At 31.4% G+C, this 15,183-nt stretch overlaps 1 protein-coding gene across 1 annotated transcript; it reads left to right on the top strand.

The window, feature by feature from the left end:
* Positions 1-788: 788 nt before the first annotated feature.
* Positions 789-14,141, top strand: LOC106069784 (protein tweety homolog 2-like). The gene is made up of 15 exons (XM_013229556.2): positions 789-894; positions 1,265-1,441; positions 3,066-3,232; positions 3,496-3,607; positions 3,702-3,934; positions 5,430-5,525; positions 5,618-5,690; positions 5,833-5,899; positions 6,483-6,535; positions 6,795-6,884; positions 7,404-7,546; positions 7,712-7,816; positions 8,360-8,497; positions 9,925-10,000; positions 11,385-14,141. Exons 1-15 carry the CDS (start codon positions 823-825, stop codon positions 11,439-11,441), a joined length of 1,659 nt encoding a protein of 552 aa, XP_013085010.2. The 5' UTR covers positions 789-822; the 3' UTR covers positions 11,442-14,141.
* The last annotated feature ends 1,042 nt before the right edge of the window (positions 14,142-15,183 follow it).

Raw genomic sequence — 15,183 nt, 5'->3', positions numbered from 1 at the left:
TAATCGATAATCCATTTGTATTTCCTCGGTTGGAGGTGAGGTTAAGCCCCCCACCTACAATAAAAATCTATCTATCATTTATCAATTTCCATGATCATAACCAAGCGGGGTTTTGGGTTTAAACTATTTAGACTATATATATAGTTACCACATGAGTATAGCAATGGAAGATTATGATTCAACCCCATCAAAAAAAAATTAAAATTCACCGTGATCAGCCTTCATTCCAGTTGTTAGAATATTCATTAATAGAGTAAATATACAATAGTTTAAATCAAAACAAACCACAGGCCTATCCCAAATAAAACATTGCACACACTGATCCAGTCGCTGCAGCCCATGGGCTTCATTAAAAAGTGCAGTGATTAGCAGATTCGATATTTGACCTTTAATTTTTGTTTGAAGAATAGTAGATATTGCACTTTTGACACCTCAGAAAATGCATTTTAAGACTTCCGAAAAAGGAAATAATGCTAAGCTCACAGGTCAACGCTCCCCCTGCTACTGCAGATGGAGAAGGGTTTCTTTTTTATTATTATTATTTTATTTTACTTAATGACGCAAGCATCGCAGTAACTTTTATATATAGATTCTACCATAAAGTAGAGACGTAAAATCTCAATAATAAAATGTATTTAGATCAATATTTTAGTATTATTACCCCCACCGGCCCTACTTTTTTCCCGGTATTTTATTTTACACAGACTGCCTTTCTCATTGTTTTCCGGCTGGGTTTTTACCATTTTATTTTTGCTCTAATTTCGGTTTGAATTTTATAGTGTCGTTTTGGAAACTGATGTAGACTATGTAAATAATCTTTTGATGTTATCAACATCAGACATTATCTTGTCATTTGACCGAGAAAAAAAGTCTCAGTCAGTCAGTGTGTTTAAAGTAAACATTTAAATAAAAATATCCACATCTTTATGATCTTAGTAATCTAGATCTAGATTAGTAGATACAATCATACATCTTTTTCTTTTAACTAGATTTACTATCTATATCTATAGTATAGATTATAATAGATCTAGATCTATTTGATTGTCTTAGTCGTCTTAGACTCTTGATTACTAATTTTTACTTGGACTTGATCATTGAATTTTTGAATGATAAATCTAGCAGTAAAAAAAGCAGTCAGTACTGACAGTGTAGCCGTAGGCCGTAGGTCACTGTAGACTGTAAGACTAGTCTAGTAGATCTATTATTCTAGACCTAGTAAATACACATGTATATATAGAGTATAGATTATATAATATATATATAGAAGTCTACAGTGTCAGTGACTGAGTCAGTGAGTGTGACAGAAATGGCCACTGATATTCCATCATCATATTCAGATGAATGGTTGTCAACTTTTTTTCATGGATTTCCCCATGTTGACTTCAGTTTTAACAAATTTAATAATGCTGCATTTCAACCAGATAATAAGGTTTATAGACAGGTTTGTATTTTTCTATTTCTCCCTATCAATACCTTCACCATAATGACCATATGTTAATCAATGCGTCTTTATTTTGATTGATATTGCAGAAATACTGTGGTAGTACTAGATTTAGATCTACATTCAGTACAGTGCCTGATCCATTTAAAATTTTTTTTTTAAACATTTAATTTTGTATTCATAAGCATCAAAGTGTACTGGTATGAAAGCATCCTTTTTTACAATACCTTCTTCAAGTCAGAACTTCATGGAAACTGGAACCTAAAACCAGGACATGGATCTCAGAAACGGCTCTAACGATTTTCCTAGGAATTTAAGAGTTGAGAAAAGATTTACTAGCTTGTTGGCCACAGAGGGAAAACTCTATAGCTTGACCATTATAACTTTTTAGGAAAAAAAAGAAATAAATTTAAATCTGGATCAAGAACTATGCCTAGGTGCAGATCCAACATTGGTTTTGAAAGAACTATTGCTTTTGGGAATTTCTGAATGTAAGGCATTATTGATTCAAGATTTTAAGAAATTAATGTTCATATTTCCACATAACTTTATATATAACCCATTTAAAAACACGTAAAATGATTCTTTTGAGCTCATTATTCAATATCACTATCATCCAGAACATCAATCTAAAAAAAAAATATAGCCTTTTTAAGACCCCACTTTCTCTGTAAAATAGATGGAAATCTGGATGTTTAGCAATGGGAAATTGGGATGTTTAGCAATGGGAAACTATTCAAGATAATGTTTTAAGCAATTAAAAACATATATAACAGAAAAAAATAAATTTTCAATTTGTCAGCTTTGATCTGAGCACTAGAGCCATATAAATCAACGATGGGTGTGTCGTTATGTAGTCAAAGAGTTAAATATTTAATGCTTCTAAACATCAAAGTAAAAAATGGTATAAATTCGATATTTACTATTTAATTTTTTTTTGCAAAGAATTTTATATGTCAATAACTCATATCAGAGTTATCATTTCATTAAACATTAGAATATAATACAAGAGCAAGCATTAGACTACCTGGCTTGATTAAACTAATCGACATCTTTAAAACACAGTCAATTACTTTTTTCAAAGGGGAAAAAATCAGGAAGCTTAGCTTTAGGCCTATAGTAACATCCATTAATCATGTCATTAAACATCAACAGTTGGTATCATTGGCAAGTTTTAAGCCTAGTTGGATCAACTTACTCTTCATAGACTATTTTTAATTATTATTATTGGCTACTAATTTGATCCACTCATATTGGAGACATACTTACTTCTTATTTCACGTCCTTATTTCTACATTTGTAAAGCTGGTTTTCTTGCAGTCTTTTCCATAACCTATGTAATGTCAAATCATTACCAAGCAAATAAGAGGTTAATTTTCAACATGCCTTTCTGAGGAACATCTGCACAATGCAATGATATAAATTTCACATATTTATGTAGCCAGTACTGTTATGATGCAATCTTCCCTTTTTACTTTTCTCAACATATGATAATATCATTAGAAAATCTTAAAGCCAAAATATGTAGATATAAACTTGAAACTCCTAAGTTCAAGTTAATCTGCTAAATAAAAGTATTTTAGATGAACATTAATTAACATTTGTATTACTTTAACTTGTGCAGATGATACTGTTTTGGGCTCTGGTTCCAGTTGCTGCATGCTGTTTTCTATGTCTGCTTTTCCTCTTTTACTTCATCATTCGCTGCTGCTGTTGTAGAAGTGAAAGACAGAAAAGGAGACCTTCTATCTGTGCAAGGGTCACATCCGGATTGCTCATATTTTTAGGGGCGTAAGTAAATAGTCAAAATATTTTTAAAAGTTAATATAAGAAGATATATTTCATTTTTCTATCATTTCCTTAACTTCTGTTTATTTTTTCCCTCACATTTAACCCTCACATTTAACCTAGCTCTAAATAAAAAACAAGAAGTCATATCTTAAGTTGACATTTGTGTGTTCAGTTGTAATCTGTAGAAAAATAATTTTTTACTAAAGATTGGGTTATGGTTGCTAAAAATTTTTATTAAACAATTCTTTTGTTTGTATTTTTAGTGGTCTTATAGGCTTTGGGCTTTATGAAAATGAGAATATTCAACATGGTATAGACACTGCAAGAAACGCTGCCATTGATGCATCAAATATTGTGACAAGTGCTTTGTTCAGGGTATGTATGCATCATAAAATATGTGGCTACATGGTTAATGACATGTGTTTGTTCTGACTTTGTCTTAATCTGGTTGCTTGCATTCTCATTCTAGATCACAGTTTTAGGACAAATAGCCAATGATGTTCAGAATGTGTCCACTGAATTGGAAAATGCTGTAAAAAAAATAAGTGATCAGAATGTTACTGAAGTTGGTATTGAGCTCATTGACCAGATTCGTTATGATAGCATTGTTGCTCAAAACATTTGCAATGCTATCATTGTTGATGACCATCAGAAGGAAATCAAATATGCCACAGATCTGACCAATGAAATAGAATACTACAGGTAAAATAAGGTCATAATAGTTTCCCCTAGTTTGTCATTAATCGTAGATAATTGTAGTTATCTGGAGATCTTCATGCTAGTTACAGCATTTTTGTGCTAGTAAATGGCCTATTTGTACTTGGAAGTTACTTACAGATATTTCAGACCATACTAAGTTTTAGTAGAGGATGGAGAATCCTGTCTGGCATGTTTCATTTTTTATGCTGCAGCAAGTTTCTTTCAGTAAATCAAGAATAACCAAGAAGTGTTGTTTTTTGTATAGCCACTTAAGTGTTGTATTATTATTATAGCTTTTATATAGCGCTACTTTCATGCTAATAGCATGCTCAGAGCGCTTTTGGTCCAATCTCATTTGTGGACCAGTGGGGGGGGGGGGGGTATCTAAGAGTTGGTTTTCCATGCTGCCTTTAGGCGCTCAGTAAACACAACTCTGCCCGAGTCGGGTGTCGAACCTCGAGCCCTCTCCTAGGTAGCCAAGCCAAGTTCAAGCGCACTTGGCCTCTCGACCACGCTTCCCACGAATTATCTTAAAGATTATCTTTTTGGAATTGTGACATTTATTCTTACTAGTGACTTAGCTTTCATAGTCTTTGGTCATACAGAAATATTCCATGGTTAGTACTATGTTCTTGTCCATTTTTTATCATGCTTTCATAAGAGTTGGGCAAGTCCATTAAATGGGATTTCTCCCAGCAAATCTATGACTTAATCTCACTCATGCCTGGGTTTGGCATCAAAGTATTCCATTAGAGGACTGCTAATATTGGTCTTGGTGCTTTCCTGTCTTGTGGAATGATTTGGCAGTTTTTTAAGACTGGGCCTGTGGCTCTGTCCAATACCCCCACCCCATGTCTCAGATACAGGTGCATGAATGCCACATTGAAGCTACATGAGCTGGAATCGCTCAAAATCTTTCAAACTAGTGTAATATTTTCTGGTAAACATAAATATTGGTAAAAGAAACAAAATAGTGTTGTATATAAAAAAGTTTTTTTTAAAGGACTACACCTGCCTCGCAATTGACTCTCACTTTATTTTATTTTATTTTTTTAAATAAGCACTTTTGAATTTCTGTTATTTAATTTGTATGATTTAGAGAATTAAAAAAAGTAAATAATGTAATAGCAATGAAACTCCCAAAAATCTTATTTGACATTTTTTTAGCCACTTACTTTGACAGATAGGTTTTTTTTGTTGTTGTTGACGTGTTTAGTCTCTCAAAAAATAAATATTAAATAAATATTATTATTCGGAAATCCTTGATTATATACAAATTAATCAGATTGTTAATACAACACAGCTTTTAAGCTTATTGTCACTGTTATTATTCTTTACTGTACAAATCTTTTTTTAAGTTAAGACATTGATCAGACACTGGTAAAAAAAAAAAGAGCTTGTTATTCAAAAAGAATTTTTTTTAGCAGAATCTTTTTTCCTTTAATCATTTGTTTTCAGTTAGATTTTTAATAAAGAAATGATTTTTTTGTTTCACCAGATGGGTAATAACTATAGTGATTTACTCTGTTTATTTATTCATCTGCTTTTTGACAACTGTTGGTTTGTTGTTAAAATCAAGGGCAACACTTATTGTGTAAGTATCAGTTGAAATTGACCATTAGCATAATCTACAAATTATCAGTTTCTGTACAATGAAAAACCGATTTGTGTTTTCCCCTTATACAGTTCTGCAGTTGTGTCAGTAATATGTTCAATACTTCTTTGGGTATCAGCAGGAGCATATTTAGGTTCATCTGTGGTGAGTACCTACAAAAATTGCTACAATAGCTATATCTACATACATAAATTGTAATTACAGAGGCTATCAATGATTAAAATTAACACTTACTTTCCCTTTTAATATTTCTGGTTGATTTCTTATAAGTTAAACCATATTTCAGGCCTTAGGAGATTTATGTGTAGACCCTGATTCTTATGCTCTCAGTCTAGTGGACCCTCCAAATAAATGTAAGTTATACAACACATTTTCACATTCATTACTCTACTAGCCGTTTTTTTGATTTTCATTGACTACACACTGCAGTACTGTAAAAGAAAATTGTGAAAGTCCATAGTCATCATCTGTTCACGAAGTCAAGAAGTGTAATTGGTGAGACACCAATTATAATTAGCCCCAAGCACACAACCACTCATCCTCTTGCCCATGCACACTGCCACTCTTCCTCTAGCCCAGGCAAACCAACAGTTTGTGCCACCATCTCCTATTAACCTAATATTCCCTAGCCTAGATACATTCTGATTCAACTACATTACGATCCACATTGAAACACATCATCTTTGTAGCCCTAGTCCTAGAAACATCACCAGTTGCTTCGCTGCTAAACTTTAGGGACAATAAGGTTCAAGGAGCCTAGGTTAGACTTTCCAAGAAATACTGTAGCCAACACATCACCACTCTGTGGCCTAAATCACCCACATAACTAATTATTATCTACATGCTTTTAAACCTTAAAAAATGATGGCATGTGTATTCTCCTAAATATTTCAATCATGTAAAATTTCTATTAATTTAATGCTTTTTTGTTGACAGGGATTGCTACAGCATATCTCAAATGTTCTGATTCTTCTCAACCTTACCAAAAGGTTGGTTACATAAAACATTTGTAAAAGTTTTTTAAATAGACTACTAAATCTCATTACAGTTTTTAATAAGGATTGTCTAGAAATCAGATTAACTTATTGAGTTGACCTATTCATTTAAACTAAGTGAGAACTATGTTATTCTTTTTCTGTAATGCTGTACTGTATTAGTAAAAGTAATTAGACTTACAATTTTGATGTAACTACTGTTATTTTTTTCATTGCTTCATCATTTTTTAATTTTTATTGGTATCTTTTGTAGCAAATTGTAGAAGCACAAACAACCCTGATTAAAGCTAGCAGTATTGTTGACGATGTGCAAAAATTGGCTGAACCATTTCACATTGAAGATGTAAATATATTCTTTGTCTTTAATTGAAACTGAAAGAATGCTGCTTGATGTCAATTATTTTTTAATTTGTAATGTAATATTTGTAGACATTTTTTTTTGGCAAATCAGCACATTTTAGGCCATGTCATACCCTTTAATTTCTCAAGGATTCCCTTCCTCTACTCAGGAAATACAAATGGAACTATATAAGTTTAAGTATAAATTTAAGTATTAAAATCAGCTTCTTTAAATTTTAATTCAAATAATAATAAAAATCTAATTGTATATATATATACATATCAAATATACTAATATATATATATATATATATATATATATATATATATATATATATATATATATATATATATATATATATATATATATATATATATATATATATATATATATATATATATATATATATATATATATATATATATATATATATATATATATATATTACTTAACTCACTTAGATTCTAGCAGTCCCAATAGAAGATTCTGTGATGATTTTTTGTGTCAATTCAATTTGTATAGATTGATGCACCCCTGGCCAGAATGAAGGATGACCTGAATTATGCAACTGGTAATCTGTCCACTTTGTTGAATACTGTGGGGATGTGTACAAATCTTCATCAGTTGTATATTACAGGATTGGAGGCTGTCTGTAATGATACTATGTATGTATTGATTGATTTTACTTCTTTATAAATCATGTACTTGCAAACAAAAAATAAATGAGGAACCAATTGTTACATTAAATTATAAACATATTCACTTTTTTAACGCTTTTCTTTTTTTTTTTTTTTTGTTAAATAATTTCTAGTTCTTGTTCTCTCTATCAGAAATTCAACAGCTCTTTTGGCATTAGTTTGCTGTGTGCTTGGAGTAATATTTACTATTATAATTTTCGCAATCTCCTGCATTTGGAGAGGTTATATTCATAAAAGGTAAATAATGTTTTTATATAGAAATGGTGATACTATATTAAGTAGTTCTTTATAAATCTTTTTTTTAATTATCTTGTTTGCACTTTTCATATGATTCATATCTCTCATCATAATGTAAAGTTTCACAAATCCCAGTTAACAGACACCTTAGCCTTTGAGAAACTTCATTGAAATAATCACTGTCTGTATAACATAAAGAAAATTCTAGGCCTATAAAATCGTAGGAAGTTTTGTGTTACTAGAATTTGTTTTGTTTATCTTTCCTTGGCAGTTCTACTTTCATTAGTTCTTTAGAAGCAAAAACTTTATAAGAAAAATTTTTTGTTAAAGAAAAAATGTTTCTCACTTTGAAGTGGATTTAAGTGGTGTTTCCTTGTTATTTATATATAGGTCATACCTCTTATTCTACGTTATGTATATATGTATATTTATGATAGCACATGATTGAAATCTTGATTTTGCATTTTAAATTCAGAAGTAGTGACATAATTAAAGTATCAAATTAATGAACAGTTTTATTCATGTTTTATTACTTGCTAACAGAAGAACAGATTACACGCATGCAGATGATACTGACCCATTTCTGCCTAGACCACCACCTTATGAGTCTGACTATGGTGCAATTAGTCAGTCTAGTCCTAGGCCCTGGTCAGAGAGAGGCTCATTGCAGCATTCAGCTAGGTTAGTCTTTATTGCATTTCTCACCAGTTCTCCCTTTGCACCTCTACATAGAGAAGTTACTAAAGTAAAAAAAAAAGTATCTTTGTTGTAGGTGTTTTATTTGAAAGTTTCATTATCAAGTGCATGATTCTCTAGATTTTACAAGTTACATATAGACTTAATACTTGCAGCAATTGTCTACATAATTCCTAACAAGAAAAATTCTGATACTTATTTTGGTGCTTAGTTTTAAATTAATTTTTATATTTAGGTTTTTACACTTTATAGTATAATTCAAGTGCTCTAAACTTTGTACATTAATTCCTCTCCACTTTGTGCTTCAGATTTTACTAATTCACTCTTAAATAATGGGAAAAATAGATTTCTGATCTTTTTGCAGATTTTCTGTGAGATTCTATCTTTGGAAAATATATTTTATGAATTTTTAAAATGAAAGAATCCCAAAATGTACAAAAGTGTATAGAAATATATTAGTAATATTAATTCTAACAATAAAGAAATGTTAAAAATAATAAAATTGATATGAATTATTTGAATAGTACATGTGTACTTTCTGCCTGAGACACTACGCACCTACTCTTAGTTGTAAATAACACATGGTGAGTTTCTTGCCAGCATTGTAACATATTGCCTGGTTGGCTCAGTATAGTGTGTTAGTGTTTATGTTTGTTGGTTAATTATGCCCCACAGGCATGAAAAGGTTTAATCCGGCCGCCACGTGTTTTGCAATTATTGAAAAAGATGCAGATATTTTCAGTAGACCTTTAAATGTGGAGCAATTTGTGAGCAATAATGAAATTTAGAAAAAAGTTATGCCAGAATTAGATTGACTGATGAATACCAAATTATGATGTACCATTATCTAAACACTCAAGGCTTAATATGCATTAGCTAGGTACTTACACCATTAAATTTATTACTACATTTTTTTTTAAATTATGGTCCACCAAATTTTTTCTTAAAGTTTTCAGTTCACTCCTGCTTTACAGTATTCTGTGTTTCTGCTTTTATTTACTGTTCAGTGTTATTATTAGATATGTTATTATCATTTACTAACCAGACCACTGAGGGGATATTTTGTGTACTGTAAGTATGTAGTGTACAGACCTAGATTCATGTAGCCTAAAAGTGAGGTTTATAACCCCTTAAAACAGTGATAGTGTATAAATTCTTTAATAAATATACTGTTTCTGTTTTGTAAATTTCCTTAATGGGGAGGGGCTCTGGAATTCTTAAATAAATATACTCTTTCTGTTTTATAAATTTTGGTTATTGCGAGTGGTTGTGGAACACATATCCTGCAATAAATGAGGGAACTAACTCTTTTATTTGTTAAACTATTTAGTGTTGTGAAATAATGGATTTTAGTTAGCGCCATTCAGTTTCAAATAAACTTGAGAATGATTTTGTTGGTCTATTTGTCTCAGTGCCTCTGGATTTGATGATCAGTACTTAATGACTACAAACCCACACACATTCCCTGATGAATCTCCACCACCTGCTGTAAGTAGAACACAATATTCTGATTTTAACTTTCAGAGTTAGATAGATATTAAAATAAGATATCTGACTTGAGTTGACAGATGCTCTTACACACACACACACATTATGTTTTTCTGACAAATTGGTTCACAGACAATTAGTTTACACAAAATAATTTCTATTACAAAATGTGTCACTGAAAGTTTGGACACTGGAGGCGGAGGGTATTTAATTATATTACAGAGTAACTAGAATTAGACAATTTCTCTTCAAATACCTGCACTTATTTTGTTTGTTTTCTCTTTTTAAAAATGTGCATTTACTTACAATAGTTGATCACAATTGTGTCATAAGAATGATTTTCACTTACAATCTAATAATAGATTGGCCAGAATTATTAAAATACTTTATGAAATGAGAGTGAAATAGAGCACTCTTCTGGCCAATCATGAATTCTACTAAATAAAAAGGAGGCCCACTACAGAAACTCCATTTAAAGATAACAAAATAAAAGAGAAAAATAGTTCATAGAACTACTCAACCCTTATTAAGCTAGGAAAAGTGGAGGAAACATAAGTCAAAAGTTTGAAAAGCACCCAGAGGAGTTAGGGTTAGGTAAAAATAAAGAAATCCCTAATGAAACAATTGAATGATAAACATTAGAGAACATAAAACAACAAGATTAACATTGAACTAAAGGTCAAACTCCATGCACACATTCTAACTGGTTTCTGAAGAAAATTTAAAATTGTTTGAGAGATAATCAAATGAGATGGCTAATAGTATTAGTCACTTAAGGAAAATGTTGGTGACAAATGAACAAATAATAATCTTGTTCTGTCACTGAGGAAGAATCTGATCATTGTTGTGTAACCAGCACTACAAGAAGAAGCTGTGTCATTTCACACCTGGCTGCTACATCTCTCTATGCCTACTGGTAGAAGCAGCAGGATTAAGTAACTGACATCAGGGCCTCAAACCTCAGCCTCTTGGCTCTAAGCGGAAACACGTTTTAAAAACAAACCATTTGTAGGTGAAAATGTATACTTGTTGAATGAATGTTTTTTTAAATTTATTTTGTTGAAACAAGTCAATATTAAATTTTGAAATAAAATGGTTCTAATAGTTTTCTGTCAAAAAAATCTTTTGTCTAAGTGAGCTACAGATAAAACTCACTAAAATAAAAGTTAAGTATAATTATTTAAAATATAAACTCACAAAACATACTTTACACCAACAAAACACAATCAAACATCATATTCCAAAATTTGTTGCAAATAGAACAAAACTTTCTGCTATTGCCCACAGGAAATACATAAATGTTGGTGTAGTTTTATACTTAAAAATGTGATAGACAAGTTTTATGAAAACATTGAGTTACAATTACTTTTTATCTTTGTCACAGTACTATCCAGGTGGCTATGGAAGGAGGATCACAGGAAGGGCCACAACAAATTATTAGTCTGTTTGGATGATGTCTGCTTGATGCTGGTAGATGACAGACCAAATAGTGGAGTCATTATTTAGCAACAAAACAGCTTTAAAAAATACATTGTCTGTTATGCCAAACATTTAAAAAAAAACAACTTATTTATTTGTAATATGCTGAAAACCTGTGATCTTTCAAAATGTCAGGCTTATGCCTTTGTTTCCTCTTCCTTGAGTTCATTATATAGAAAGAGACATTTGTAAATAGATAGCAGGTGCCTATAATTATCCTGCTGACATTGAAATAAGTCAGTCTTCCAATGTTTTCCAGGACTTCCAGTCTGACTGTTGTATCTGCTTGAAAATATTTCCCAATCGTCATATCAAAGCAGTTAGAAAGGCTCAATCATTATTTGTAATTACTTCTTCAGCTCATACAAATTACTGGTACAATTTTGAAAAAGTTTATGAGTAATGAAGTAATTGATTTGCTTTAAATTTTATACCTTTTCATGTAGTCAATGTGTTGTTTTGTTTTTTTTTATATTTTTGTACGCACAAAAAATGGAATATAACTATGACATTTTATATTCTTTAATGTTAAAACAGTTTTTGATTTTAAATCTATTCCTGTATATTATAAGCTTCTACATTTAACCTTTTGTGCCAATATATGAATACCTTTATATAGACTTGACAGATTATAATACCCATTCTACTTTTATGTATTTCAATATTCATGCTGACAATAACTTACTAAAGAACTTAGAAATTCTAAACAATTTCTTGAATTATGAAAAGCACTTTCTTTTATTCCTCTTTTAAACCTGTAAATGTTTCACTAATGCCATTGATGTACAAGTAATACTGTATAACAAGTCTTTTGGGTCTGCCTTGCTACAACAAAATTGGCCTGGTAACTGGTTGCGGCTCTGCTGTGAGATGACTGTAATAGTTTTGTTGGGGGCTTTTAACATTTTGTTGTTTAGTTTGACTAGAAAAAAATTTGAAAAGAAAAAAAAAATAGATTGTTAAAGAGGATTAGGTTAACATTTGCTTAAGCGACACTAGACTTTGAATTGCATCTGTTAAGGAACACTCCTAACAATCCATTATAATTTAACAAAGGGCTGCAGTTGGCTTATTATTTTCATCACTTTTGTTTGTTATAGCTCTCCTAAGAGTCATCTGTTTTAGTTTGAGCACTGTGATGAAATAAAACAACTTTAGGTTTCACTTGTATCCGATTTTCTCTTCTCCCTACACTCTCCTGGAAATAGGAGAACATTAGACATTTGATTGGAAAAATACAGTGGCTTTTTAATAACCAGTTAAAACCATTTAAATGAGTGACCACACATCCTGTAGTAACTGTTCATTGATCACTTAACTTGCAGTAGCTGTTTGTTGACCTCTCATTTTGCAGCAGCTGTTCATTGACCAACCATTTTGTTGTAGTTGTTCATTGACCAACCATTTTGTTGTAGCTTTTCTTAAAAGGAAACAAAAGAAAAACCTAGAACTATGTTTCATCTGACTTGCAGAGAAGCTTGCATTGTAAAGTTTCTTTTATTGATTGCAATAGACTAGTTAGTGCCATGCATTGTACTAGTTACGACCATGCAATGTACTAGTTAGTACCAAGCAGTGTACTAGTTTTAGTGTTTTTTTTATTTTAAAATGTATGTGTTCAAAATGAAAATGAATGTATTTTTTTTTCTTGTTTACTAAATTTAACTGAATTGTATTTTCTAATCAAAGTTCATGTACATTAATTTTTATATATTTGATTTGGGCTTGTGATTTAGATGGATGGCCTTGTTAAAAAAAAAAAAAAAAGGTTTAGCCATCCTAGGATGTGACTAAATAAAGTGTGATGACAAAGCTTGTATAAATGAACATAGAAAATACGGACAAACTAGATGTGTTCTCAACTTTATAAGAATTTTGGGGGCAATAATTGGTTTTGCTAGCAAGAATATGTAAATAAATAACATTTCCAAGTAGTTACTACCATACCTTAGTAATGTTGCTGTAGAGGTGTTTTCAAAACATTTCATGTCTTAATAGGTAGGGATGTTAGAAAATATCAAAAATGAGTTGCCTGGTTGAGTGCTCTGCATATGGACTGCTGTCGTGATGCTCCAGGCTCATTAGGGCTAGAAATCTTCCATTTTGAAGGAACATCTCAAACTTACAGGACAATCTACAGACCTTAACTCTATTACCTTTATTCTCTTTTTAAATTGTATGTTTTATCTTATTACTAATGTTTCTCTACATTGTTGATGGCACATTGCATCAGTGTATTGTTTTAGGCTTAGTTAGCACTATTACAGGGTAACGAAATTATCAATATTTGTATTTTATATTCAACTACAACATTAGTTTAGAGCAGGGGATGGCAACCTTTTTGTATCGAGGGACGCATTTTAAGAAATTTGGAAATGGCGGGAATGTCTTTTTAATTCATATTTACACTGTATTATATTTTTTCCCCACATTCCACTTTAAGGAATTACAACAAGAGTTAGCAATTTTTTAAACCAATTTTAGAATTTGTTTTTTAAATTGCTGTTGTCTTTTTATCTTACAATATCCCCACAAATATACAGTTGTACTTAATGTGCAATAGTTTACTTTTACACTTGTACATAATGTTCCGGAACTGTAGAACTTGCTTATTAGTTGCTACCCTTGAGATTGCTGTCAAATTAAAGTCAGTCGAAATCAACCAGTAATTATACTTCTTTAGTTTCCACACAAAAAAATGCTTGTTCGCTGAATGAGACAATATATGTTCCAGAAGTTAAATGTCGGGACGAGCGAAACTTGCCCTTGTGGAGCATTATCAGAGATTGCCAACCATGTCCTTCAATGGTGCATATTAAATCAAGAGACCCAAACAAGACTCTGGCCCCAAAACCCTGCTATAGAACCAAAGCTTTTAGAACTGCCTGATCTGGAAACCACTGCGCAGTTCATCTCAGGTATAGGATTACTGATCTGAACCCTCCAACATGTAAAATGAGAACAAAGAAGAAGAACAGATGGATGTGAACAGCAGCAAAGTTTTTTTAAGTGTGGAAATACAGCTTCTGGCACCCATAAGACTCCTGTGGTTGTAGTGACTGGAACTTCTCTTTGTTTGGAGTTATGTCCTCTGGAGCTAAATCAGCTTCTGCGCTAAATGGTGAGCTGATGGTATTGAAAACTGGTTCTTGACGTCTTAAAATTTGCTTTTATAAATTGCACAATTAAGTAATCTTAATAACCTGTTTTTCTTTTGCTTGCTTGTAGAAATAGGACAGCTTAGTTTGAAAGGATTTAACACGCATTTACATTTCATATGCAAAAGAGCCATTGCAACATCAATTATGAAACACATGAACTCTGTCTTCCACTCTTCATTAGAAATATTAGTAACAAAGTCACAGTCAATGTTCCTTGAAGAAACATAGCTAAGCTAGCTGATGCATTGAATTATATTGTTCCTAAATCAGAACTACATGTGGTTTACACCTCTAGACTATTAAGTATGATTACTGTTTCAATTTGATCATTAATATGTTGAAATTTTATGTAGCTTTGTGCAAACTTTCCTGTTTAGAGTTTATGGTTGGGATATTTTATATATATAAACAAAAGAAACTATTTTTCTCAGTCAAAGATCAAGCTCCATCAGTTGTTACACTGCCATCTTATTCGAAGCCTACCCAACATTTAATACAGTTTTTCATAGCATTGAATAAATACTGATAAGAGATTGTGTCTTG

Source organism: Biomphalaria glabrata, chromosome 2, assembly GCF_947242115.1.
Source record: "Biomphalaria glabrata chromosome 2, xgBioGlab47.1, whole genome shotgun sequence".
Classification (NCBI taxonomy): Eukaryota; Metazoa; Mollusca; class Gastropoda; family Planorbidae; genus Biomphalaria; species Biomphalaria glabrata.
Note: the sequence above shows the minus strand (reverse complement) of the source record. Positions and strands in the feature narration are given on the sequence as shown.